This window comes from Pipistrellus hanaki (assembly GCF_964339955.1).
Source record: "Pipistrellus hanaki genome assembly, chromosome: 21".
NCBI lineage: Eukaryota > Metazoa > Chordata > Mammalia > Chiroptera > Vespertilionidae > Pipistrellus > Pipistrellus hanaki.
Window position 1 is genome coordinate 2,756,923 of NC_140523.1, and position 24,331 is coordinate 2,781,253.

The following is a 24,331-nucleotide window of genomic DNA, read 5'->3' on the forward strand; positions in this document are numbered from 1 at the left end:
GCAAAGCCTTGCTGGGCTAATACGTTCTGTTTCCAGAACAGTTCCTGGTGGTAGCCCTCCTGCGAGGGCAACGAGAAGTCACTTCAGTGAAAGATGTCTTGGCGACTCATGGTCACTCCAGGAGAGCATATACATGCTCTGTATCCCCCTGGTGTGGGCTGACGACAGGCCTCCGGAGTTTTCTCTAGTGACTTCCAGATACCAAGTGTCTGGGCCTAGGAGAGCAGCCAGGCAAAGGGGCAGGGCTGGCCAGCAGGGTCATGCTGGGATACTAGAGGCCCGGTGCACGAAATTCGTGCACGAGGTAGGCCTGCCTTCCCCCGGCTGCCGGCACCCGGGACCCGGGCTTCCCTCACAGTTCCGGCTTCACCTGGAAGGACATCTGGTCTAATTAGCATATCACGCTTTTATTATTGAGCTATATGTTAATATCAGAAGCTTCTGATCTGTACTTTCCAAGACTTCCGGTCTTGAAAAGTACATTTGCCACGTCTCAAAGCAGCTGGACCCTGTGCTGCACTGTGGCTGACTATTTTTTTTTTATTTTTTAATTTTATTTTTTTTAATATGTTTTATTGATTTTGTACAGAGAGGGAGGGAGAGAGATAGAGAGTTAGAAACATCGATGAGAGAGAGTCATGGATCAGTTGCCTCTTACACACCCCCTACTGGGGATATGCCCGCAACCAAGGTACATGCCCTTGACCGAAATTTAACCCGGGTCCCTTCAGTCCCCAAGCCGACGCTCTGTCCATTGAGCTATACCGGTTTCGGCTTGTTTTGTTTTTTAAATATATTTTTTAATTGATTTCAGAGAGGAAGGGAGAGGGGGGGAGAGATAGAAACATCAATGATGGAAGAGAAGCATTCCTCTGCTGCCTTCTGCAAACCCCACCCTGGGGTTACCTTGCTCCGCCCCTGCAGGGGTTTTGGGGCGTCGGGGCCCGTCGGTCGGTCGGTCGGTCGGTCGGTCGGACGGGGCGCTGTGTGAGAAGGCCCCTGCGTCAAGTCACGCGTGTTGCGTTGCTCACAGGACTTCTGCTTCCTGCTCTCCACGAGGGCCGGCGGCCTGGGGATCAACCTGGCCTCCGCGGACACGGTGGTCATCTTCGACTCGGACTGGAACCCCCAGAACGACCTGCAGGCCCAGGCCCGCGCCCACAGGATCGGCCAGAAGAAGCAGGTCAGGGGGAGGGAGGGGCTTCTGGGTGTTGCGTGGTGGGGGGGTCGGAGGGGTTTGCGGGCCTTTCGGGGTGTTTCGTAAAAGGCTTTTTCCTCTTTAGCTTCATTTCCCAAGGGGAGGTGTCTGACAGCCTATTACGGAATTGCTCTCTTTCTCTGTTTAAAAAAGTACATCAGCCAAAACCGGTGTGGCTCAGTGGATAGAGCGTTGGTCTGCGGACTGAAAGGTCCCAGGTTCGATTCCGGTCAAGGGCATGTACCTTGGTTGCGGGCACATCCCCAGTAGGGGGTGTGCAAGAGGCAGCTGGTCGATGTTTCTCTCTCATCAGTGTTTCTAGCTCTCTATCCCTCTCCCTTCTTCTCTGTAAAAAAAATCAATAAAATATATTAAAAATAAAAAAATAAAAAAAAATAAAAAAGTACATCACCAGTGACTTTCTAGTTTATCCTAAAAAGGCATGTGATACAAAGACCTGGAGCTGAACATTTTTTCCTCTGTTACTATGGAAAAGTTGGTGGTAAATATTCTAACGTTGTTCAGGATGGTCTTTTTATTTTATTTTATATATTTTATTAATTTTTTTTTACAGAGAGGAAGGGAGAGAGATAGTTAGAAACATCGATGAGAGAGAATCATTGACCAGCTGCCTCCTGCACACCCCCTACTGGGGATGTGCCCGCAACCAAGGTACATGCCCTTGACCGGAATCGAACCTGGGACCTTTCAGTCCTCAGGCCTACACTCTATCTACTGAGCCAGACCGGTTTCGGCAGAGGGTAACTCTTAAATTCCCTGCTCAGCCACAGACCCCGTTTTGGTGAAATGGATTATTCCTCAGTAAGATCTTTATGATTAGAACAAGGCCGTGTCAAAAGTCCTTGAAGGCAGATTCATTTGAGAATGCAACCTTGCTGCAGGTGGTAAAAATACGGCCTCTGCTTAGGTCTGTGTGGACGGAGGGCTTACGGCTTACAGTCCTTTTTGGTGCATCCTGATCTCGGACGGAGGTGACCTCCTTTTGTGTATAATGGGGCATACACATGACATTTCCTTTTCCTGCAGGTAAACATTTACCGCCTGGTTACCAAGGGGACCGTGGAGGAAGAGATCATAGAGCGGGCCAAGAAGAAGATGGTCCTGGACCACCTGGTGATCCAGCGCATGGACACCACCGGCCGGACGGTCCTGGAAAACAACTCGGGGCGGTCCAAGTGAGTGCCGGGGCCGGGAGGCCAGCGGGGCCCCATCCACACTCGGGGCATTCACTCTTCTGGGAGGGGGTTTTGCACAACAGACATGAGGCCTTTGATTCCCGAGAAACAGGCCGCACTGAGGCTGCAGGATGACAGTGCTTCCTTATATTTATATTTTATATATATATTTTTATTGGATTCAGAGAGGAAGGGAGAGGGAGATAGAAACATCCATGATGAGAGAGAACCATTGATTGGCTGCCTCCTGCACATCCCCCACTGGGGATTGAACCCACCACAACCCAGGCATGTGCCCTCGACTGGAATCAAACCTGGGACCCTTCAGTCCGCAGGCCGATGCTCTATCCACTGAGCCAGTTGGTCAGCAAACTCATGAGTCCACAGAACCAATTATCAACAGGACAACGATGGACATTTCTTGGGAGAGCCACATTTTTTTACACTTAAACTTCTTCTAACGCCACTTCCTCAACGTAGACTCGCCCAGGCCGTGGTGTTTTGTGGAAGAGCCACACTCATGGGGCCAAAGTCCCTTTAGAGAGCAACCTGGGTAGAAGCACTGTGGTTCCTTCCTATTGGCCTACAGGCGAATGGTAACTTTCTGAGTCAAAGAACACAGAGAGAACTGTCTTCTTTCATGTCGCTCATTACCAGTCTCACCCAACCACGTGACGGATGAGCCAACAGGAAACGGGTTGATGTCCTAGTCTTCTGCTGGCTGAGGGTTGCCACCACAGTCCCATCCTGTGGACAAAAACATGAAATGTCTGAGAGATCATTTTTCTTACGGCAGAATTTGCATTTTTCACCAGTAATTGGGCCCCCTAGTAGATCTGGAGTAGAGCTTAATTGATATTCCTAAGAGATTACAATCGCATGCCTTTTAACTTTTACAGTTCAAATCCTTTTAATAAAGAAGAGCTGACAGCTATTTTGAAATTTGGAGCAGAGGATCTTTTCAAAGAAATTGAAGGGGAGGAGTCAGAGCCTCAGGTAATTAATTACCAAGGAGAGAAAGCGTTTCTGGTGAGCCACAGTATTTGGGAAGCGGATTCTGAGCCTGTTACGGGCTTCTGTTAAGCAGCAGTAACTACTTAAAGGACATAGGTTGTTTTGTTTTGTTTTTGTCTTTGTCTTTTCAAATAAAGTTCAAAGCTCTTTTGAATAGGAAAGAATGAGAAAAAAGCATTTGAGGATTCCATCTTTGGTCTTTTTTTTTTTTTATTCCGTTTTCATTTCTTGTAGTTTCTGAAGTTTCACCTTATTTGTATAAGTAACGGTTGGAAGCATTCAATGTAAACAGCGTAAAGTTGAGGCTATAAAAGAAGATTAAAAAGGGGATAACGGAAAAGAGAGCTGGTTTATTTGCAGCGAACATTGTCGGCGTGTGCAGACCTTACTGTTGCCTTCTTACCATACCTGTGTTGCCTTCTTACCATACTTGTGTTGCTGTTCTTCTCCCAGGAGATGGATATAGATGAAATTCTGCGCTTGGCTGAAACCAGAGAGAATGAAGTGTCCACAAGTGCCACCGATGAGCTCCTGTCACAATTTAAGGTATAAGCATCCTCGTGGGAGAAGGTTCTTAGCGCTGATTCACTGTTCGGTAATAACTAATGCCGGATGATAGAACTTTCTGGAAGCCAGGCGCTCTGTCAGCCCAGTGCCACTCTCTAGCCCAGCGGTCGGCAAACTCATTCGTCCACAGAGCCAAATACCAACAGCACAACGGCTGACATTTCTTTGGAGAGCCACATTTTTTTAAACTTGAACTTCTTCTATCGCCACTTCTTCAAAATGGTGGCGATAGAAGAAGCGGAAGGAGCCACCGTGGAGAGAGAAGGGAAAGTACCCTTAGTGACCAGTGAAATAAATGAGGTGTTGGCCGAGGAGTGGAAAAGATTTGCCACAGCCGCGGGTGCGGCCGGGGCTTGCCAGGAGCAATCTGATAGGGGAGTAGAGCTGAATTTAGAAAATACGGCCTTGGCTTCACTCTGGAGCCAGTCAGCAGGGTCATACGAGACCCTCCCGAGATCCGTGAGGTCAGAGAAATCGGAGCAGCCGGTAATCCCAAGGTGAGACTGGCTCTGGAGGCGGAGGCGGGTCAAAGAGACAAAAGGCTTCCCAGTTGCAAGTGAGGCCTGGCCGGTGTGGCTCAGTGGTTGAGCGTTGTTGGCCTGTGAATCAGGAGGTCAGGGTTTGGTTCCCGGTCAGGGCACATGCCTGGGTTGCGGGCTCGATCCCCAGTAGGGGGCGTGCAGGAGGCAGCTGATCCATGATTCTCTCTCATCCTTGATGTTTCTATCTCTCTCTCTCCCTTCCTCTCGAAAAATCAATTAAAAAAACAAAGAGAGAGGTCGTGGTTGAAAGGATTGACCATGGTTAGTTTGAAGCAGGTGACAGAGGTGGTTAAGCATAGTAGAGTCTGCCGTTAGGATGGAGGGAGAACTGGGTGAAGGGTTTGGAAGGAAGCAGGATGGAATGAGGGTCAAGGTTGGCCACAGGCAGAGCTGTCTCGGCGGGAGAGCAGGGGAGGAGCTGAGGATGGGTCAGAGAGCTCTGGTGCCTGATGTCACGCGTCTTAGAGGGGAGGGGAATTGTTAGTGTGTCCGCCCGACCCCACCTCTGTGACTGCCGCTCCGTTCTTAAGCAGAAGAAATCTTCACGACGCTGTCCTGGTCAGAATGTTATGAGTATTAAGTCACATTACTGGTGACTCTGGCTTTTCTAAGGCCCTTTTATTTAAAAAAATTGAATTTATTGGGGTGATGACATTGGTTAATAAAGTTATATAAGTTCCAGGTGTATAATTTTATAATATATCGTCTGTGTGTATACACATATATATGTATGTATGTGTATATATATATATATATGTGTGTGTGTGTGTGTGTGTGCGCGCGCGCGCGTGTATATATATATATATATATATATATATATATATATAGAGAGAGAGAGAGAGAGAGAGAGAGAGAGAGGGGGGGGGTGGGTGGGGGGGTGAGGGTGGGAGGGAGAGATAAACAGGCATTGCGGACAGATCCCGAGAATTCTCACTTCATATTACGCAGTGCTTTACAAAGTCTCATACTTTAAAAAGATATTAGCTTGTAAGAACATGTAATAAATAATTTCAAAATGCAATGGGTATTCAATTTTTATTTTTAAAAAAAATATATTTTATTGATTTTTCACAGAGAGGAAGGGAGAGAGATAGAGAGCCAGAAACGTGGATGAGAGAGAAACACCGACCAGCTGTCTCCTGCACATCCCTCAAACGGGGATGTGCCCGCAACCAATGTACTATATGCCCTTGACCGGAATCGAACCCGGGACCCTTCGGTCCGCAGGCCGACGCTCTATCCACTGAGCCAAACCAGTTTCAGCATGGGTATTCAATTTTAAAGCGTGCCTTTAACATTTATGTAAAACGTTCTTTGTACTCGTTCAATACTTATCTGGCCGCTGGGTAAAGTTGGCAATAAAACTACTGGTCCGCAGTGTGTCAACATATATTTCAGTTAAACTTTAAGACACTTTATATCTGCTTCCCTACTTTTCAGTAAAATTTCTGATGACCTTAAGGATGTGGCAAATTGATTTCTGGGGCGGGTTGGGGGGGGAGATTAGTAGAAAGTCGACTCTTTGATTATGTAATATCACAGGACTCCCTTATTAGTCATGGCATCTTCAGATTAAAAACACTGAGTTTGAGCCGAGACCGGTTTGGCTCAATGGATAGAGCGTCGGCTTGGGGACTGAGGGGTCTCGGGTTCGATTCCGGTCAAGGGCATGTACCTTGGTTGCGGGCATATCCCCGGTGGGGGTGTGCAAGAGGCAGCTGATCGATGGCTCTCTCTCATCGATGTTTCTAGCTTTCTATCCCTCTCTCTTCCTCTCTGTAAAAAAAATCAATAAAATATATTTAAAAAACAAAAAAAAAAACCCAAAAAACCAAAAAGAAACAAAACACTGAGTTTGAGATTATAGTGGATGTTCCTTGGAAACCAGAGGAATCTCAGTTGTCCGTGCGTTGAAACCTCAGGTCGCCAATTTCGCCACCATGGAGGACGAGGAGGAGCTGGAGGAGCGTCCGCACAGGGACTGGGACGAGATCATCCCCGAGGACCAGAGGAAGCGCGTGGAGGAGGAGGAGCGGCAGAAGGAGCTGGAGGAGATCTACATGCTGCCCCGGATCCGGAGTTCCACCAAGAAGGTAACCGAGGGAGGCGGGAGAGAGGATACTCCGCCTGAGGCTCTTGACGCTGCAGGAGTGCCCGGTGTCCTTGCAAGGGGCCTTGCGTTGCTGCTGCCCGACCTGCGGGCTCCAGGGCAGAGTCTCTCTCGGGGGAAACCCAGCAGAGGAATGAGGAAGTGCCTGGGGCTCCTGGCTCACCTGAGGTTAATGCAGCAGGTTATCCAATTCAGGATTGGAGAGTGTTGTAGGAGACTGTAGAACTGTTCTCCGATAGGGGCACTGTCGCATTTGACTTTTGCAACAACATTAGTACCCAGTTTGTTGGGAGATTATAATAGACTGGAAGTTTGCCCAAGATCTTAGTAAATCATAACTCAGTAGCAGCTAAGAGTAGCGACTATCTGCTAAAGACTCACAGGCATAAGCTAGGGCAGTGGGTTGGCAAACTCATTAGTCAGCAGAGCCAAATATCAACAGCGCAATGATTGAAATGTCTTTTGAGAGCCACATTTTTTTTTAAACTTAAACTCTATTGGTAGGTACATTGTTATTAACATAATCGGGGGGCACTCCTACGCTGGCCTTTGTTAAAAACTCAAGGGGCCAAAGAGCCGCATGCATGTGGCTCGAGAGCCACGGTTTGCCAACCACCGAGCCTAGAGCATTTAAACTTACTCATTCATTGAACCCTTTGAGAACCCTGGATAAAGGGGCTGTTGTCCCCATTTTTTACAAATAGCAAACGAAGTCCAAGGAAGTGAACGTAAACTTGCAATTCCAACGCTTGCATTCCATTTTCCTTCTTAGAGTTCACACTTCTCGGGGGGGAGTGCCTGTCCCCGTCAGGTCTCCTCCCTTCTTCAGTGCCTGGCACCCGCCTCCTTGTCTTCCCCCGAAGGAAAATGGACTTGTCTGACGGGAGGGCAAGTTCCGAGTCCCAGAGAATTGGGCCCTCAGACCTCTCGCACCCGACACCGGTCACAGCTGTGCCTCTACCGTTTCAGGCCCAGACGAACGACAGTGACTCCGACACCGAGTCGAAGAGGCAGGCCCAGAGGTCGTCCGCCTCCGAGAGCGAGACCGACGACTCGGACGACGACAAGAAGCCGAAGCGCCGGGGGCGGCCCCGGAGCGTGCGCAAGGACCTGGTGGAGGGGTTCACGGACGCCGAGATCCGCAGGTGGGCGGGGCCCCGCTCTCCCCGGGCCTTGTTGGGGGGCAGGGACTCCGCCAGTGACCGCAGGGAGGGCGAGAGAGACAGAGTCATACACCCGTCGGAAATGCTCCTCCATCCTGACGTTCTTACTTATCTATTTTTTTAAAATATATTTTTATTGATTTTTTAAAAAACATTGTAGTGTTTATCATATGATTTTTTAAAAAAATATATTTTATTGATTTTTTTACAGAGAGGAAGAGAGAGGGATAGAGAGCTAGAAATGTCGATGAGAGGGAAACATCGACCAGCTGCCTCTTGCATACCCCCTACCGGGGATGTGCCCGCAACCAAGGTACATGCCCTTGATCAGAATCGAACCTGGGACCTTTCAGTCCGCAGACCGATGCTCTACCACTGAGCCAAACTGGCTTCGGCTTTATTGATTTTTTTACAGAGAGGAAGAGAGAGGGATAAAGAGAAACATCCATCAGCTGCCTCCTGCTGCACACTCCCTACCGGGGATGTGCCCGCAACCAAGGTACATGCCCTTGACCGGAATCGAACCTGGGACCCTTCTGTCCGCAGGCGGACGCTCTCTACCCACTGAGCCAAACCGGTTTCAGCCTGTTCGGGGGTTTTTAATGTTCAGAGTTATGGCAGTGATGGGATATCACGCATTACACAGACTTACACATTTAAAAACAAATAACATGGGAGGTACGTCTCTGTTCTCCCTTACGTCCCTAAGCGGCCTCACAAGAAGCAAGTTCAAGTTAGTCTTTAGTCGGAATAGATTGCCAGCACTCAGCCGGAAGTGGGCCGTTTGCAGAGGCAGTGACCTGTTATAAGGATCCAGTCCCGTCTTTTTTTGACGGTTTTCACGTGGCTCATATTTAACACGTGTGTTTGCATTAACGTAGCTGAAGTCTCTCTCTCTCTCTCTCTCTTTTTTTTTAACGTGTGCTATTGCTCATCTCCGCAGGTTCATCAAGGCGTATAAGAAGTTTGGTCTCCCGCTCGAACGGTAAGCTTAGCCAAGGTTCCTGTCGCCTCTTATTAACAGGTGGCAGTTTCTTTCGTTGCTGCTATTTCCATGGAAGGTCGGGCACCTTTTGACAGCCTGACTGTAGACATGAATGTAGCCACATGCTCCGTATGACTTAGAACCAGGAGGACATATGTAGAATAACTGAAGGGAGCATTGTGACGAGTGAAAGAAGGCTGGGGAAAGGACAGTGGGCACTAAAGCAGCGGACAAGGGCTGTATTTTTTTTTTTTTTTTTAATACGTTTTTATTTATGTCAGAGAGGAGAGGGAGAGAAACATCGACGATGAGAGAGGATCACTCATCGGCTGCCTCCTGCATGCCCCACGCCGAGGACCGAGCCCACAACCCGGGCCTGTGCCCTGACCTTGATCTTCTCGGTCACACAGTTCGATGCTCCACCACAGAGCCACACCACCGGCTGGGCCGCCATTGTCTCTGCAATTAACTCTTAAGTTCTTCCCGATGGGAAATGAGTAACTCGGCCCTCGGTCAGTGTCACAGGGTTCTTACGGACGAAGGAAGGCAGGGAAAAGTGTCCTCGCGGGAGCAGGCCTCTCTGAGACCCGTGGTTTTTTTTTGTTTTTTTTTTTAAAGATATGTTTTATTGATTTTTTACAGAGAGGAAGGGAGAGAGATAAAGAGCTAGAAACGTCGATGAGAGAGAAACATCGACCGGCTGCCTCCTGTACACCCCCCACAGGGGATGTGCCCCGCAACTCAGGTACATGCCCTTGACCGGAATCGAACCTGGGACCTTTCAGTCCGCAGACCGACGCTCTATCCACTGAGCCAAACCAGTTTTGGCAAAGACCCGTGGTGTTTGATGTGATGGTAAGAAGGTGGGCGCAGCTGAAACCGGTTTGGCTCAGTGGATAGAGCGTCGGCTTGGGGACTGAGAGGTCCCGGGTTCGATTCCGGTCAAGGGCATGTATTATACCTTGGTTGCGGGCATATCCCCAGTAGTGGGTGTGCAAGAGGCAGCTGATCGATGACTCCCTCTCATCGATGTTTCTAACTGTCTCTCTCCCTTCCTCTCTGTACAAAATCAATAAAAAAAATATATATTAAAAAAAAAAAGGTGTGCTCAGGGCCCTGACCTGTCCCGCGTCTGTCTGTCCGTCCGTCCGTCCAGGCTGGAGTGCATAGCGCGCGACGCGGAGCTGGTGGATAAGTCGGTGGCGGACCTGAAGCGCCTGGGGGAGCTGGTGCACAACAGCTGCGTGTCCGCCATGCAGGAGTACGAGGAGCAGCTCAAGGAGAACGCCGGCGAGGGTGAGGCCCCGGCGGGGGCTGGCATGGCTTTGTTCGGCTCGGGTGTGTGTTAGGGCATACACTTGATGTCATATATTACTATTTTTTATATAGAGATCGTCTCTAGAGCACTTGAATAATTTTGTTAATGGAATAGTTAGAAAAGCAAAAGGAAATTCTTCCTTAGTGCTGATTCCTTCAGAATCTCTTTGTTGTTGTTGTTAATTTTATGAATTCTGGAACCAAAGCATAAACCAAGTAGGAAGGTTAAAATGCAACTGCAGACGCTAGTGTAACTGAGACAGCCTTATAAGGTTGTAATTTTTTAAAATATATTTTATTGATTTTTTTTTTACAGAAAGAAAGGGAGAGTGAGAGCGAGAGCGAGAGCGAGAGCGAGAGAGAGAGAGAGAGAGAGAAACATCAATGGGAGAGAAACATCAATCAGCTGCTTCCTGCACCCGCCCCCCCCCCTAACTGGGGATGTGCTTGCAGCCAAGGTACATGCCCTTGACCGGAATCGAACCTGCGACCCTTCAGTTTGCAGGCCGATGCGCTATCCACTGAGCCAAACCAGTTAGGGCTGTATCTTTGATTAGCAGTAAGACAGAGATCGAGGGGGTCGGCATGCAGGGACGGACACACGTCCCCTGTGGAACTCGAGCACGTTCTCATTTCACCCTCCCTCCAGGGAAAGGCCCGGGGAAAAAGAGAGGCCCCACCATCAAGATCTCGGGGGTGCAGGTGAACGTGAAATCCATCATCCAGCACGAGGAGGAGTTTGAGATGCTGCACAAATCCATCCCGGTGGACCCCGAGGAGAAAAAAAAGTGAGTGTGTCACGTGCTGCACAGGCCTGGCTGGCCGTGCCGCAGGAAGGTAGACGTGGAGCCGAGCTGTGTGTGTGTAGTGACATAGCGCCTTCGTTGTTTTCTCTTATTTTTATTTTTATTGATTTCAGAGAGGAAGGGAGAGAGAGAGAGATAGAAACATCAGTGCTGAGAGGGAATCATGGACCAGCTGCCTCCTGCACACCCCACACTGGGGATGGAGGCGGCAACCCGGGCCTGTGCCCTGGCCGGGAATCGAACCGTGACCTCCTGGCTCATAGGTCAATGCCCAACCACTGAGCCACACTGGCTGGGCTCCTTGTCCTTTCTTTTAAAAAAAAATATTTTATTGATTTTTAAAAAAATATATATATCTTATTGATTTTACACAGAGAGGAATTGAGAGGGACAGAGAGTTAGAAACATGGGTGAGAGAGAATCATCGATCAGCTGCCTCTTGCACACCCCCCACTGGGGATGTGCCCGCAACCAAGGTACATGCCCTTGACCGGAATCGAACCCGGGACCTTTCAGTCCACAGGCCTATCCACTGAGCTCTATCCACTGAGCCAAACCGGTCCCGGCTTATTGATTTTTTTTACAGAGAGAAAGGGAGAGGGATAGAGAGTTAGAAACATCCATCAGCCGCCTCCTGCACACTCCCCACTGGGGGATGTGCCTGCAGCCGAGGTAACATGCGTGCCCTTGACGGGAATCGAACCCGGGACCCTTGTGTCCAACGCAGGCCGACGCTCTATCCACCGAGCCACACCGGTTAGGGCCGTGTCCATCTTCTCCTGTGTCCGTTTCCCAAATCAGAGACATATGCCCTCCTCTCTCTGAAACCCCTGCAGGTACTGCCTGACCTGCCGCGTCAAAGCCGCGCACTTCGACGTGGAGTGGGGCGTGGAGGAGGACTCGCGCCTCCTGCTGGGCATCTACGAGCACGGCTACGGCAACTGGGAGCTCATCAAGACGGACCCGGAGCTGAGGCTGGCTGACAAAGTAGGTAACTCTGTAAGGAACGCCTGGCGGTTGCTAGGAGACGCCTCGCGTCCGTTACGCACTTTTAGCTGTTTTCCGGAGGGACGGGGTGGGGGGATCGACTCGGAAATGATCACGACAGCGAATTCTGGGGGATTTCTTTATCCTCGGACACAGCGCCCTCTCTGGGGGCCCGTGACTCCGTGGCGTGGACCAAGGTGATTGCCAGGTAATTAATTGTAAGCACTGGGGGAATCACTATACGAGAAATCTCAAAGCTCCGGCGTTTATCATACGTAGGTCAGTCTCATTGCAGCAAACACACCGGGGAAGGTTCTGCATGGTAAAAAAAAAAAAAAAAAAAAAAAAAAAAAGCATGGCTCGGCCTCAGCGGCTGGCCCTTTGCTTGCCAGTGGATCGGAAACGGTCGTTATTTCACTTCTGTATGCAGAGACAGAGCGAGAGCCGCCTCGGTTGTTTCTCGCAACGGAATTAAACACTGGCCCCACAGAATCGAGCCTCCCACCCTGTCCGTCGCAAAAAAAAACAAAACGGGCTCCCAGGCCGGCAGGCAGGCAGGCAGGCCGCGCCCAGTCGTAAGCAGGGAGAGCCGGCCGGCTCCAGTTTTCCCTCGGATGCGCCCCATGTGGTGCTCCGGGCCCGTCGGGCGGTGCTCCTCCCACACGCAGGGTCCCCAGCGGGCGAGCGGGTGACAGCACCCTCTCCCGCCGTCAGCACAGACCACATCAACCCACGGCGGCCGGCCAACCCGAGAGGCCCCGCCGCGGCCGCAGGGACGGCTCCCGCCCGGGCCTGGCTCCGTGCTCCCCGGCAGTGCTCCCGGGAGCACCTTCCCTCTGAAACGCAGCTCTGACCCGGCTCCAGGGACCCCCCTGCTCCCGGAAGGAGGAAATCCGAGACGGCTGGGATGCTCTAGCAGACGGAGCCAGCGGGCCCCTCCTACCTGAGTTGTTCTGCCCTGTTAACAGCACAGGTAGGAGCCAGTGGGAGAGCTGGAGTTCTCATCCCATCTTGTTTAAAAAAAACCAAAAAACAAAAACAAAACAAAAACAACAACACACACACATACACATACAAACAAACAAAAACAAAACAGGAGAACGGCTCACGAGGGATTGATCGGCAGTGACCGGGAGCCACTGGACACGAGATAGGAGTGAGGCTGAGGCTGTGTTCCGGGCGGGCGGGCTGGGCTCAGGTCTCTGTCGTCGTGTCGCTGACCCCGATCCGCTAACCGGGCGGTGGCGGGTGCCCCTCTCTCTCTCTCTCTCTCTCTCTCTCTCTCTCTCTCTCTCTCTCTCTCTCTCTCCCCCCGCCGGTGAAGATCCTGCCCGTGGAGACAGATAAGAAGCCGCAGGGCAAGCAGCTGCAGACCCGGGCCGACTACCTGCTGAAGCTGCTCCGGAAGAGCCTGGAGAAGAAGGGGGCCGTGGCCAGCGGGGAGGAGGTGAGATGGATGGATCCTCTCTCTTTTTCCAAAAGTTCTTACTGATCTCAGAGAGAGAGCAAAGGAGAGAGAGAGAGAGAAGCATCCGTGATGAGAGAGAATCGTGGATGGGCCGCCTCTCGCGCGCCCCCTACTGGGGACGGAGCCTGCAACCGGGCGTGTGGCCTGATCTGGGAGTTTGAACCGTGACCTCCTGGTTCTTAGGTAGGCGCTCAAACCACTGAGCCACACCGGCCGGGCTCGGGGGCTGCTTTTGAGGTCCGAGCGGCGATGGCTGGTGGTAATACCGGAAGTGTTCGTTTAGTCTTGGCAGCTTCCTTACAAGGTGGCCTCAAAGAGGGTCCCCATCGCCCTCGGAGCCACCTGGCCCTGCTGTTTCTTTATGCCGCTGCCTGGATTCTGGAACATTCCAGTAACTGTCTGAATACACCCCCCCCCCCCCCCCGGGTTTGCCTGTAGTTTACTCCTGACTCTGGGCTGCTGGTAATAAACGGGCCCAGGGGTAAGATGGGTCATTGGGATCCACAGTGGATTCAGCAGTGGGACCTCAGCTAGGACTGCCTTACCTGCTCAGCGAGAAAGACCAAGCGAGTCATTGCTGACTCCTCTGAGCTCTGTCCCCTTTCATTTCCCCAACTTTTTGTTTCAACGCAGAGTGTGTGTGTGTGTGTGTGTGTGTGTGTGTGCGCGCGTCGTTCATGTTAACTCCCCAGTCTTTTTTTTTTTTCCCCTAGTTTTGAATCAAGTCTAATGCTCTGTGATCTATTTATTTATTTATTTATTTATTTATTTATTTTTATATTTTATTGATTTTTTACAGAGAGGAAGAGAGAGGGATAGAGAGCCAGAAACACCGATGAGAGAGAATCATCCATCAGCTGCCTCCTGCACACCCCCTCTTGGGCATGTGCCCGCAACCAAGGTGCATGCCCTTGACCGGAATCGAACCCGGGACCTTTCAGTCTGCAGGCTGGCGCTCTATCCGCTGAGTCACACCGGTTTCGGCAACTCCCCAGTCTTACAAACAAAATGAGTTTTAGGGAGAAAAGTTGTCCTAGTCCCATGCCTTGCCCCTTTTCATGTAATAGTATCCCATAAGTAGTGTCATGCTCCAGGTAATATGTTGAGTGTATACTGTCAGTCACGCTGACAGAGAGAGGTTAAGAACATATATTTTTTCATATATCCACTACCCAGGTATTATAGCTTCTTTTGCTACATATTATACTTTGTGTTAAATTTGAGTAGATAAACACCCTTTTCCTTATTTTTAGGGACTGTGTGCTTCTGGGTATTTTTATTTTATTGTTTTTCAGAGAGGAAAGGAGAGAGAGAGAGATATATAAACACTGATGAGAGAGAATTATTGATCGGTCGCCTCCTGCACGCCCCCTACTGGGGATCGAGCCCCCAGCAGTGGCATATGCTCCGACTGGGAATCGAACCGTGACCTCAAGGTTCACAGGTCAACGACCCTCAACCACTGAACCATCTGACCGGGTCCTGTTTTTTTTTTTGTTTGTTTGTTTTTAATGTTACTATTCTTGTCTTTTGTGAATTACCTTTTACATAGGTGTTGTTTCTTCGTTTAGAATTACACATTTAGGATGAATTCCCAAAAAACGGACTCCGTAGGTTCAAGGCTGTGGGTGTTTTTGTGGCGTAGGAGGGTGTGAGGCCTCCAGCGATGCTGTTTGAGTTTCTCCTTTGCCTCAGGTGGCGGCTGCTGTCTCCGAGCGCCGTGTGTGTGTGTGTGTGAGTGTGTGAGTGTGTGTGTGTGTGTATGTGGCCACAGACCCTCCCTCTGTGAGTGTGTGTGTGTGTGTGTGTGTGTGTGTGTGTATGTGGCCACAGACCCTCCCTGTGTGAGTGTGTGTGTGTGTGTGTGTGTGTGTGTGTGGCCACAGTCCCTCTGTGTGTGTGTGTGTGTGTGTGTGTGTATGCATGTGGCCACAGACCCTCCCTGTGTCTGTGTGTGTGTGTGTGTGTGGCCACAGACCCTCTGTGTGTCTGTGTGTGTGTGTGTGTGTGTGTGTGGCCATGCCTGTGAGGGGCTCGGTCTGCCGTGTTGTCACCCTCTCTCTCTCTCCCCCACCGCCTGCAGGCCGCGTTAAAGAAGCGGAAGCCTCGGGTCAAGAAGGAGAACAAAGCGCCCCGGCTGAAAGATGAGCGCGGGCTGGACTTGTCGTCCCCCAGACACTCCGACAACCCCTCCGAGGAGGGGGAGGTGAAGGTGAGGCCGCCCCCCCCCCCCCCCCCTCCGCGCGGGGCTGGCCCGTGGGCCGGGCTCGCTGGGCCAGGCGGCACAGAGCCGTTCAGAGCGTGTTTGGGTCACGCAGACCAAGTCGAATACGTATGTCACTGTGCCTTTAAATCGGCGACTGCACGCTCCCCGATAATGGACGTGGCTGTGGAGAGCCGAGGAGGTGCCAGTGCTGGGCGGCAGCCGGCACTCAGACGCACGGCTGGGGCGAGAGGCAGTGGCGAGGGCATAGCCAGGAGCTCCAGCTCAGTGTGCCGCTGGCCTAACCGAGACTCACCTGTGGGTCAGGTTTGGCTCAAGGCTGCCAGTTTGTAACCTCTGGTCTAAGCCGAGCAGGAAGTAAACCAACATCCTTGAGTGAGTGGCAGTGTGCCAGGATTTTATTTTGTTGCTCTTTAAATATCTATCTCTCTCTCTCTCTCTCTCTCTCTCTCTCTCTCTCTCTCTATATATATATATATATATATATATATATCTCCATATATATATATTTTATTGATTTTTTACAGAGAGGAAGAGAGAGGAAGAGAGAGCTAGAAACATCGATGAGAGAGAATCACCCATCAGCTGCCTCTAGCACACCCCCTACCGGGGATGTGCCCGCAACCAAGCTATATACACGCCCTTGACCGGTATCGAACCTGGGACCTTTCAGTCCGCAGGCCGACGCTCTATCCACTGAGACACACCGGGTTTCGGCTTTTTTTGTCGCTCTTTGAAATTAGCTCCAAGACAGCAAGAACTGGGGCCGGGACTAGATGGGGAGTTGAGTCACGCAAACACGAATTCAAACACGGAGCTCCCACACGTCACGGACGGACGGACAGCTTTCTGACCTCGGCTCCTCCTCGGTCTTGTCTGTCTGTGAAACAGGAATAGGATGCCCGTGCTGAAGGGTTGCGGCGAGAATCAGAGAGACTTAGAGAATGAGCGAAGCCCCCACTGGCTCGCCTGGGCGACCCCAGAGTTCAGGGTCGTGTGTGCGTGCTGGAAGGCTTGGCTGCGTGTAGGTGCCGTGGCGAGCCACAGGGGGGCAGTGCTGCCTTCTCCAGGAAGTGAGCGAGTCCATCGAAAGCTGTGGCCTTATCCCATACCCCTGCTTGTCTTCCAGGACGATGGCCTAGAAAAGAGCCCGATGAAGAAGAAGCAGAAGAAGAAGGAGAACAAGGAGAACAAGGAGAAACAGATGGGCTCCAGGAGAGACAAGGACGCGGACAAGATAGGAAGAAGTCGAAAAACAAGAAGGAGAAGGTACCCGTGTCATTCATTCTGCTCACTGAGCTGCCCGTAGCCTCTGACGCTCCTATCTAGGATTTAGAAACAGCCGAAACCGGTTTGGCTCAATGGATAGAGCGTCAGCTTGGCTTGGGGACTGAAGGGACCCGGGTTCGATTCCGGTCAAGGGCATGTACCTTGGTTGCGGGCATATCCCCAGTAGGGGGTGTGCAAGAGGCAGCTGTTCGATGACTCTCTCTCATCGATGTTTCTAGCTCTCTATCCCTCTCCCTTCCTCTCTGTACAAAATCAATAAAATATATTTTTTAAAAAAAAGAAAGAAGAAACAGAATGGGGTTCGGGCCCTGAAGTCACCACCTTTTTAGGGTCCATCCGAGAAGGAAGGGCGGGCCGTCAGGGTGAGGCCTGCATCCCTCTCCCTGCAGGGAGAAGGGAGCATGAAGGTTTGGGCAGTTCTCTCATACAGAAGGCCTTTGCTTCCAGCTTTAAAAAAAAAAAAAAAAAAAAAAAAAAAATATATATATATATATATATATATATATATATATATATATATTTATATATTTTATTGATTTTTTTACAGAGAGGAAGGAAGAGGGATAGAGAGTTAGAAACATCGATGAGAGAGAAACATCTGTCAGCTGCCTCCTGCACACCCCCTACCGGGGATGTGCCCGCAACCAAGGCACATACCCTTGACCGGAATCGAACCTGGGACCCTCAGTACGCAGGCCCACGTTCTATCCTAGGGGTGTCGAACTCAATCAGAGAAGGGGCCAAAATCTAAAATCCAGCCTAAATCGCAGGCCGAATGGTTTACTGAACAGTCATAAACTGACAATGTCATAAACTGACAGCGGAGTGCAGTGATGACAGCGCGGTGCGGGCCACATTGCAAGGCCTAGCGGGCTGGATTTGGCCCGCGGGCCTTGTGTTTGACACATGTGCTCTATCCACTGGGCCCACACCGACCAGGGCAAATAAGTGACATTTTTAATAGATAAAGATTCTGTCTGGGTAGAACAGCTTGGAAACAGCCTTGCGAGTCTCCTCACTCAAAACTGCTTCCCAATTTCTAATGTCACAAACCATCCTGTGACAGATGCCTTTGTGTTTGTGCTTCCCAGAGGGACCTCATTTTAAAAAGTAAAATATTTCAAAAATAAAAGAATAAAGGACGATTTTATAAACATCCATATATCCACTACCCAGATATTGTAGCTTCTTTTGCTACATATTATATAATCGCAAAGCATAGTATTGTTTAATGTTTTAAAATGTTCACACATGCCATTGTATATGTATGTATGTATGTATGTATCTATCTATCTATCTACCTACCTATCTATCTATATCTCCACCCTTTGGCAGCCTTTTGTGGACAAATGAGATTAATTTATTTGGATTTGTGCAGATTCAACCATTAACAATGTTTTCACTAATAAAAATGTCTAGATCAAGGTGTATATTCATTTATAAGCTGTGAATAAGAGTTGCTACATGTGACTGTACCAGATCTCTGCCAAGTTACACTCTTAGCCCCTTGATGACATTTTTGTGCCTTTTATGGACGAGGGAACAGAAGCCAAAATAAGCACTGATGAATCTGAAGTTAACATTGGGCACATTTAGAGACAGAAAAGGGAATGATAGCTGATGAAGCTGTTAAATCATGATTTCCCAGAGGACTTTATCTTACTTTAAAAAAAAAGTATGTTTGTTTTTTTGTTTTTTTAATATATTTTATTGATTTTTTACAGAGGAGAAGAGAGGGATAGAGAGCTAGAAATGTCGATGAGAGAGAAACATTGACCAGCTGCCTCCTGCACACCCCCTACCGGGGATGTGCCTGCAACCAATGTACATGCCCTTGACTGGAATCGAACCCGGGACCTTTCAGTCCGCAGACCGATGCTCTATCCACTGAGCCAAACCGGTTTCGGCAGTATGTTTTTAGTGATTTCAGAGAGTAAAGGAGAGAGAGCATTAATGATCAGAGAAGAGAACCATGGACTGCCTGCCTCTTGCACGCCCCCTACTGGGGATGGAGCCCGCAACCCCGGGCCTGTGCCCTTGACCGGGAGTCGAACCGTGACCTCCTGGTTCCTAGGTCGCCGGGCCGGCCGGGCCGTTGTATTTGTTTATAGACTGAGTCCATCCCAGTTCCCTGCTGTGGTGCTTGAGACATACGTAGGGAGTCCAGACTGCGAGGCAGGCGGGCAACACGTGAGAGTGACTCCTTGTTAACTCTTCCTCACCAGCCGAAGAGCGGCGATGCCAAATCCGCGAACAGAGCCAAGCGGTCCCAGGGCCCCGTGCACATCACGGCCGGGAGCGAGCCAGTCCCCATCGGCGAGGCCGAGGACGACGACCTGGACCAGGAGACGTTCAGCATTGTAAGTCCCCGCCCTGACCCCGTGCCACGAGGCGCTGTCTCGTCTGCACCTTTTATTTTCATTTATTTGTTCACTTTAACGTGATTTTATTGATTTTTCACAGAGAGGAAGAGAGAGGGATAGAGAGTCAGAAACATCGACTTGAGAGAATCATCCATCAGCTGCCTCTTGCACACCCCCCCACTGGGGATGTGCCCGCAACCAAGGCACATGCCCTTGCCCGCAGTCGAACCCGGGACGTTTCAGTCTGCAGGCCGACGACGCTCTATCCCCACTGAGCCAAACCGGTCCCAGCTGCAGGTTTTATTTTCATTTATTTATTCACTCTAACGTGTTTGTATTGATTTCGGAGAGGAAGGGGGAGAGGGAGTTAGAAACATCAACGATGAGAGAGAATCGTCTATTGGCTGCCTCCTGCACGCCCCCACCTCCCCTCCTCCCCCCACTGGTGAGCGAGCCCCCAACCCAGGCATGTGCCCTGCCCGGGAATGGAACTGTGACCTCCTGGTTCATAGGTTGACGCTCAGCCACTGAGCCACGCAGTGCGGGGCTGATCTGCAGGTTTTAAAGCTCAGAACGTAAAATGGAAGCCCCTGCTTCCCCTCACCCTAAACCAGGGGTCCTCAAACTTTTTAAAGTGGGGGCCAGATCACGGTCCCTCAGAGAGCTGGAGGGCCGGACTATATGAACTACTAATTCCTACTGTAACACCTCGGCTGCGCTCACTGCCCAAAAAACCTGGCGGGCCGGATCAGACTCCCCTGGGGGCCGCATGTGGCCCGCAGGCCGTAGTTTGAAGACCCCTGCCCTAAACCCATGCCTTTCCTTCGGTCCCTTCCCAGAGGTGACTGGGGTTCTAGGTTCCACGATCCTCCTCTCGGGGGACTTTAGACTTCCGCTACTTAACGTCTCTCAAGACCGAGATCGTTCCCGCAAGCAGCCGGGCGGGCGTTCTCCCTGTGCGTCCTGTGTATTTTTTTTTTTACCACGATGATCCTATGACGCAGGCAGTCCGCTCCATTCCACATATTGAAGAATAAGGTGGGGAGAGCTAAGGGCAGGGGTCCTCAAACTTTTTAAAGTGGGGGCCAGATCACGGTCCCTCAGAGAGCTGGAGGGCCGGACTATACGAACTACTAATTCCTACTGTAACACCTCGGCTGCGCTCACTGCCCAAAAAACCTGGCGGGCCGGATCAGACTCCTCTGCGGGCCGCATGTGGCCCGCGGGCCGTAGTTTGAAGACCCCTGGCTAAGGGGCTCGTCCGGGCTCACAGAGCTGCGATGCGGAGCAGAGATTTGACCCAGGCGTTTTGGCCCGAGGGTCCGGGCCCTGGCCCATCCTCCCACGCAGCCGGCGAGTGCCCATGACAGCATGTGGGACTATTCCCCACGGTGGGAAGTGCCGCACTGCCTGCATTCTGTAACGGCTTTCCCCCCCTCTTTGCTCCGCGTTACCTTTTCCACGGTTTTATCTTTTTCTCCTGTCGTCGGACAGTGAGGTTCTCACAGATGCTCACCCCGCCACGCATAGGCTGCGGCGAAATTGTAAATATTCTTCTTGGGCCCCACGTAAGAGCTTCTCTAGAGGGCGCGGCTTGAGCGGGGAGCTGGGAGCGGCATTGGGCATGCGCCCGGCACTTGGTTAGAAGTCAGTTGGTTAGATGCCATAGAATTACTCTTCGAGAGGCCATGGTAGATGTTTGCGCTCCTGACAGGAGTGTGAGTTCAGATCCCTTTCCCAGTCTCAGAAAGACTTGGTAATTTCTGACTTCTTAATTTAAAAAGAAAAATAAATAAATTTTTATTGATTTTTTAAAAAAATATTTTATTGATTTTTTACAGAGAGGAAGGGAGAGATATAGAGAGCTAGAAATGTCGATGAGAGAGAAACATCGACCAGCTGCCTCTTGCACATCCCCTACTGGGGATGTGCCCGCAGCCCAGGTACATGCCCTTGACCGGAATCGAACCTGGGACCCTTCAGTCTGCAGACCGACGCTCTACCACGGAGCCAAACCGGTTTCGGCTGATTTTTTTTTTTTTTACAGAGAGGAAGGGAGAGAGAGAGAGAGAGAGAGAGAGAGAGAGAGAGAGAAACATCAATGAGAGAGAAACATTGATCAGCTGCCTCTTGCACTCCCCCTACCGGGGATGTGCCCGCAACCAAGGTACATGCCCTTGGCCGGAATCGAACCTGGGACCCTTCAGTCCGCAGGCTGATGCTCTATCCACTGAGCCTAACCCGTCAGGGACCTCCCTTCATTTCTTAAAAAGCCTAAAGGACTTCTGAGTATTTTACCCTGCACTGCACTTCCAGCTAGTTAGCGATGGGCGGTTTTCAGGCCGGACCTGTAATTTCCCTTCTCATTTGATCTTCGTAAAGGCCTTAAGGGACTCTCAGGCCCTCCCCCTGGGAGACGAGGAAACAGCAGCATTTTCAGAGACCAAGTAAGGAGTCGAAATCCTGGCTCCAGGCCGGGCGTGTCAAACTCGCAGCCGGCGGGCCGCACGCCCCGTTTAACACAAACGGCGGGCCGCCAGTTTGACACGCTCGCGCCAGGCGATGGTGCTGGGATGTGCACGTCAGGTGTTCCTGGTCTTCCGTCGTCCCCCGGGGCTTGCCCTCCTCTCTCGCGATCACGGTGCGCGGGGCGGGGTGGGCTGTGCGCCCTCCGGGAACTCGGGGCACAGAGGGCCGAGGGGGGGCGCATCCCGGCCACAGGGGGCCTCACGTCCCCGCCCTCCCTGCTGTTGCAGTGTAAGGAGAGGATGAGGCCGGTGAAGAAGGCCCTGAAGCAGCTGGACAAGCCGGACAAGGGGCTGAGCGTGCAGGAGCAGCTGGAGCACACGCGGAACTGCCTGCTGAAGATCGGGGACCGCATCGCCGAGTGCCTTAAAGCCTACTCCGACCAGGAGCACATCAAGCTGTGGCGGAGGTAGGCCCGGGCCTCCCGGTGCCCGGTTCGATTGGATAGTGTGTGTGTGTGTGTGTGTGTGTGTGTGCATGTATGTCTGTGTGTGCATGTATGTCTCTGCGTGCATGTGTGTATGTATATCTGTGTGCCTTTCTCTGTGTGCATGTATGTGTGTGCCTGTGCGTATGCCTGTGTGTGCATGTATGTGTGCACATGCATATGTCTGTGTGTGCGTGCATGCGTGCATGTGCTTGTGCATGTATACCCGTGTGCCTGCGTGTATGCCAGTGTCCATGTATGTCTCTGTGCATGTGTGTATGTATATCTGTGTGCCTGTCTGTGTGTGCATGTATGTGTGTGCCTGTGTGTATGTGTGCATGTATGTCTCTCTGTGTGTGTGTATGTCTCTGTGTGTGTGTGTGCACACTTGCATTGCTTTGTTTTCATCTAGTAAAGATGACATATCCACCCAATGAGATTTCCACACCCACCCAACAAAAGCCCTCTTTTGGCCACATGCCTATAGGCTTCAGTTCTACTTTCCCAAAATGGTCCATTCCACCGGGACCCGTCTTTTGCATCGATTGGATGACATCGTTAATTAATTAATTTTTAAAAATAGATTTTTTTCCCCCTCCACATTTTTGTTGATTTCAGAGAGGGAGGGAGAAGGAGAGGGAGATAGAGTCATTAACAAGGGAGACAGAACCATTGAGCGGCTGGCTGCCTCCCGCAGGCCCCCTACTGGGGATGGATCCCGCAACCCGGGCATGCGCCCGCACAGATAACCCATCTGCATGTGGGCCCTGAGCTGGGGCGTGGCGGGTCCAGAGTGCAGAAGGTGGAGGAGGACGGGACCTGCGTGCTGGGTGCCAGTGCGATACCTAGACATACACACATGCACGCAGAGACATACATGCACACACAGACAGAAGCCTGGCTCCGGACTCAGATGCACTGACAGCGCGTAAAGATGGAGCATGGAGGCCAAGACCTGGAGAACTGCTCTCTGCCCCTTGATGTCTGCACTTGGGGGCGATACTCCATACCAGCGCTCAGTAGCTTGCCATCTGTCAGAAGAGAAGAAGAATTTATCCTGTAAATTCTGTAACTTACCGGAACTGTTGTTGTCTTTTTAGGAACCTGTGGATCTTCGTTTCCAAGTTTACAGAATTCGATGCCCGGAAGTTGCATAAACTGTACAAGATGGCTCATAAGAAGAGGTCGCAAGAAGAGGAGGTAAGAGACACACAGAATCCCAGTTCATTCAGGCGGACAGGCACCGGTTACACTGGAAAAGCCCTTCCTCCCGAGGGGATCGGAGAGCCGTGGCTGCTGGGGTTAGAGGGCCGCTGGGTCCCTGCCCTCACTGTGCAGTGACAGGCAGCAGCCCACACACGTGCTCTTGCAGGTTCTTGTCAGTGCAGTCGGCCTGGACCGGGGGTAGGGAATGTCCAGCCCGCGGGCCGCAGAAGGCCCGTAACATCATTGGGTCTGGCCCTGCCAAGGCTTCCGGGGCGAGTGAATGAAATGTGTGACCAAGCAGAGCAGGCTGATGTTTAAGTGGGTAGTTTTTTTTGTGTGTGTGTTTTTTTTTTAATTTAAAGTGCCTTTTATTTAATCTTTGCCATTATTTTCTTTTTAAAAAAATATATATATATATATTCTATTGATTTTTTTTATAGAGAGGAAGAGAGAGGGATAGAGAGTCAGAAACATCGATGAGAGAGAATCATCCATCAGCTGCCTCTTGCACACCCCCTACTGGGGATGTGCCCACAACCAAGTACATGCCCTTGACCGGAATCGAACCTGGGACCCTTCAGTCCGCAGGCAGACGCTCTATCCACTGAGCCACACCGGTTTTGGCTAAGTGGGCAGTTTTGTCTCGCCCTAGAGTAGGGGTGTCGAACTCAATCAGAGAAGGGGCCAAAATCTAAAATCCAGCCTAAATCGCGGGCCGAATGGTTTACTGAACAGTCATAAACTGACAATGTCATAAACTGACAGCGGAGTGCAGTGATGACAGCGCGGTGCGGGCCACATTGCAAGGCCTGGCGGGCTGGATTTGGCCCGCGGGCCTTGTGTTTGACACATGTGCCCTAGGGTGATGTTACAAACATCCAATGGCCCTCGGCGGAGAAAAAGGTTCCCCACCCCTGGCCCGGCCATCCCCGTGGGAGCTCA

General features: G+C 51.0%; 1 protein-coding gene across 1 annotated transcript in view; it reads left to right on the top strand.

The window, feature by feature from the left end:
- The window catches only part of CHD2 (chromodomain helicase DNA binding protein 2), a 69,169-nt gene that overhangs the window by 39,542 nt on the left and 5,296 nt on the right, over window positions 1-24,331 (top strand). Inside the window, 17 exon segments of the mRNA XM_084869005.1 lie at window positions 1,034-1,183; window positions 2,246-2,394; window positions 3,294-3,390; window positions 3,862-3,954; window positions 6,440-6,610; window positions 7,597-7,772; window positions 8,734-8,775; window positions 9,932-10,071; window positions 10,742-10,880; window positions 11,735-11,885; window positions 13,210-13,332; window positions 15,437-15,565; window positions 16,707-16,812; window positions 16,815-16,846; window positions 19,093-19,227; window positions 21,987-22,165; window positions 23,284-23,383. Coding sequence (XP_084725131.1) covers window positions 1,034-1,183; window positions 2,246-2,394; window positions 3,294-3,390; window positions 3,862-3,954; window positions 6,440-6,610; window positions 7,597-7,772; window positions 8,734-8,775; window positions 9,932-10,071; window positions 10,742-10,880; window positions 11,735-11,885; window positions 13,210-13,332; window positions 15,437-15,565; window positions 16,707-16,812; window positions 16,815-16,846; window positions 19,093-19,227; window positions 21,987-22,165; window positions 23,284-23,383 — 2,112 coding nt within the window.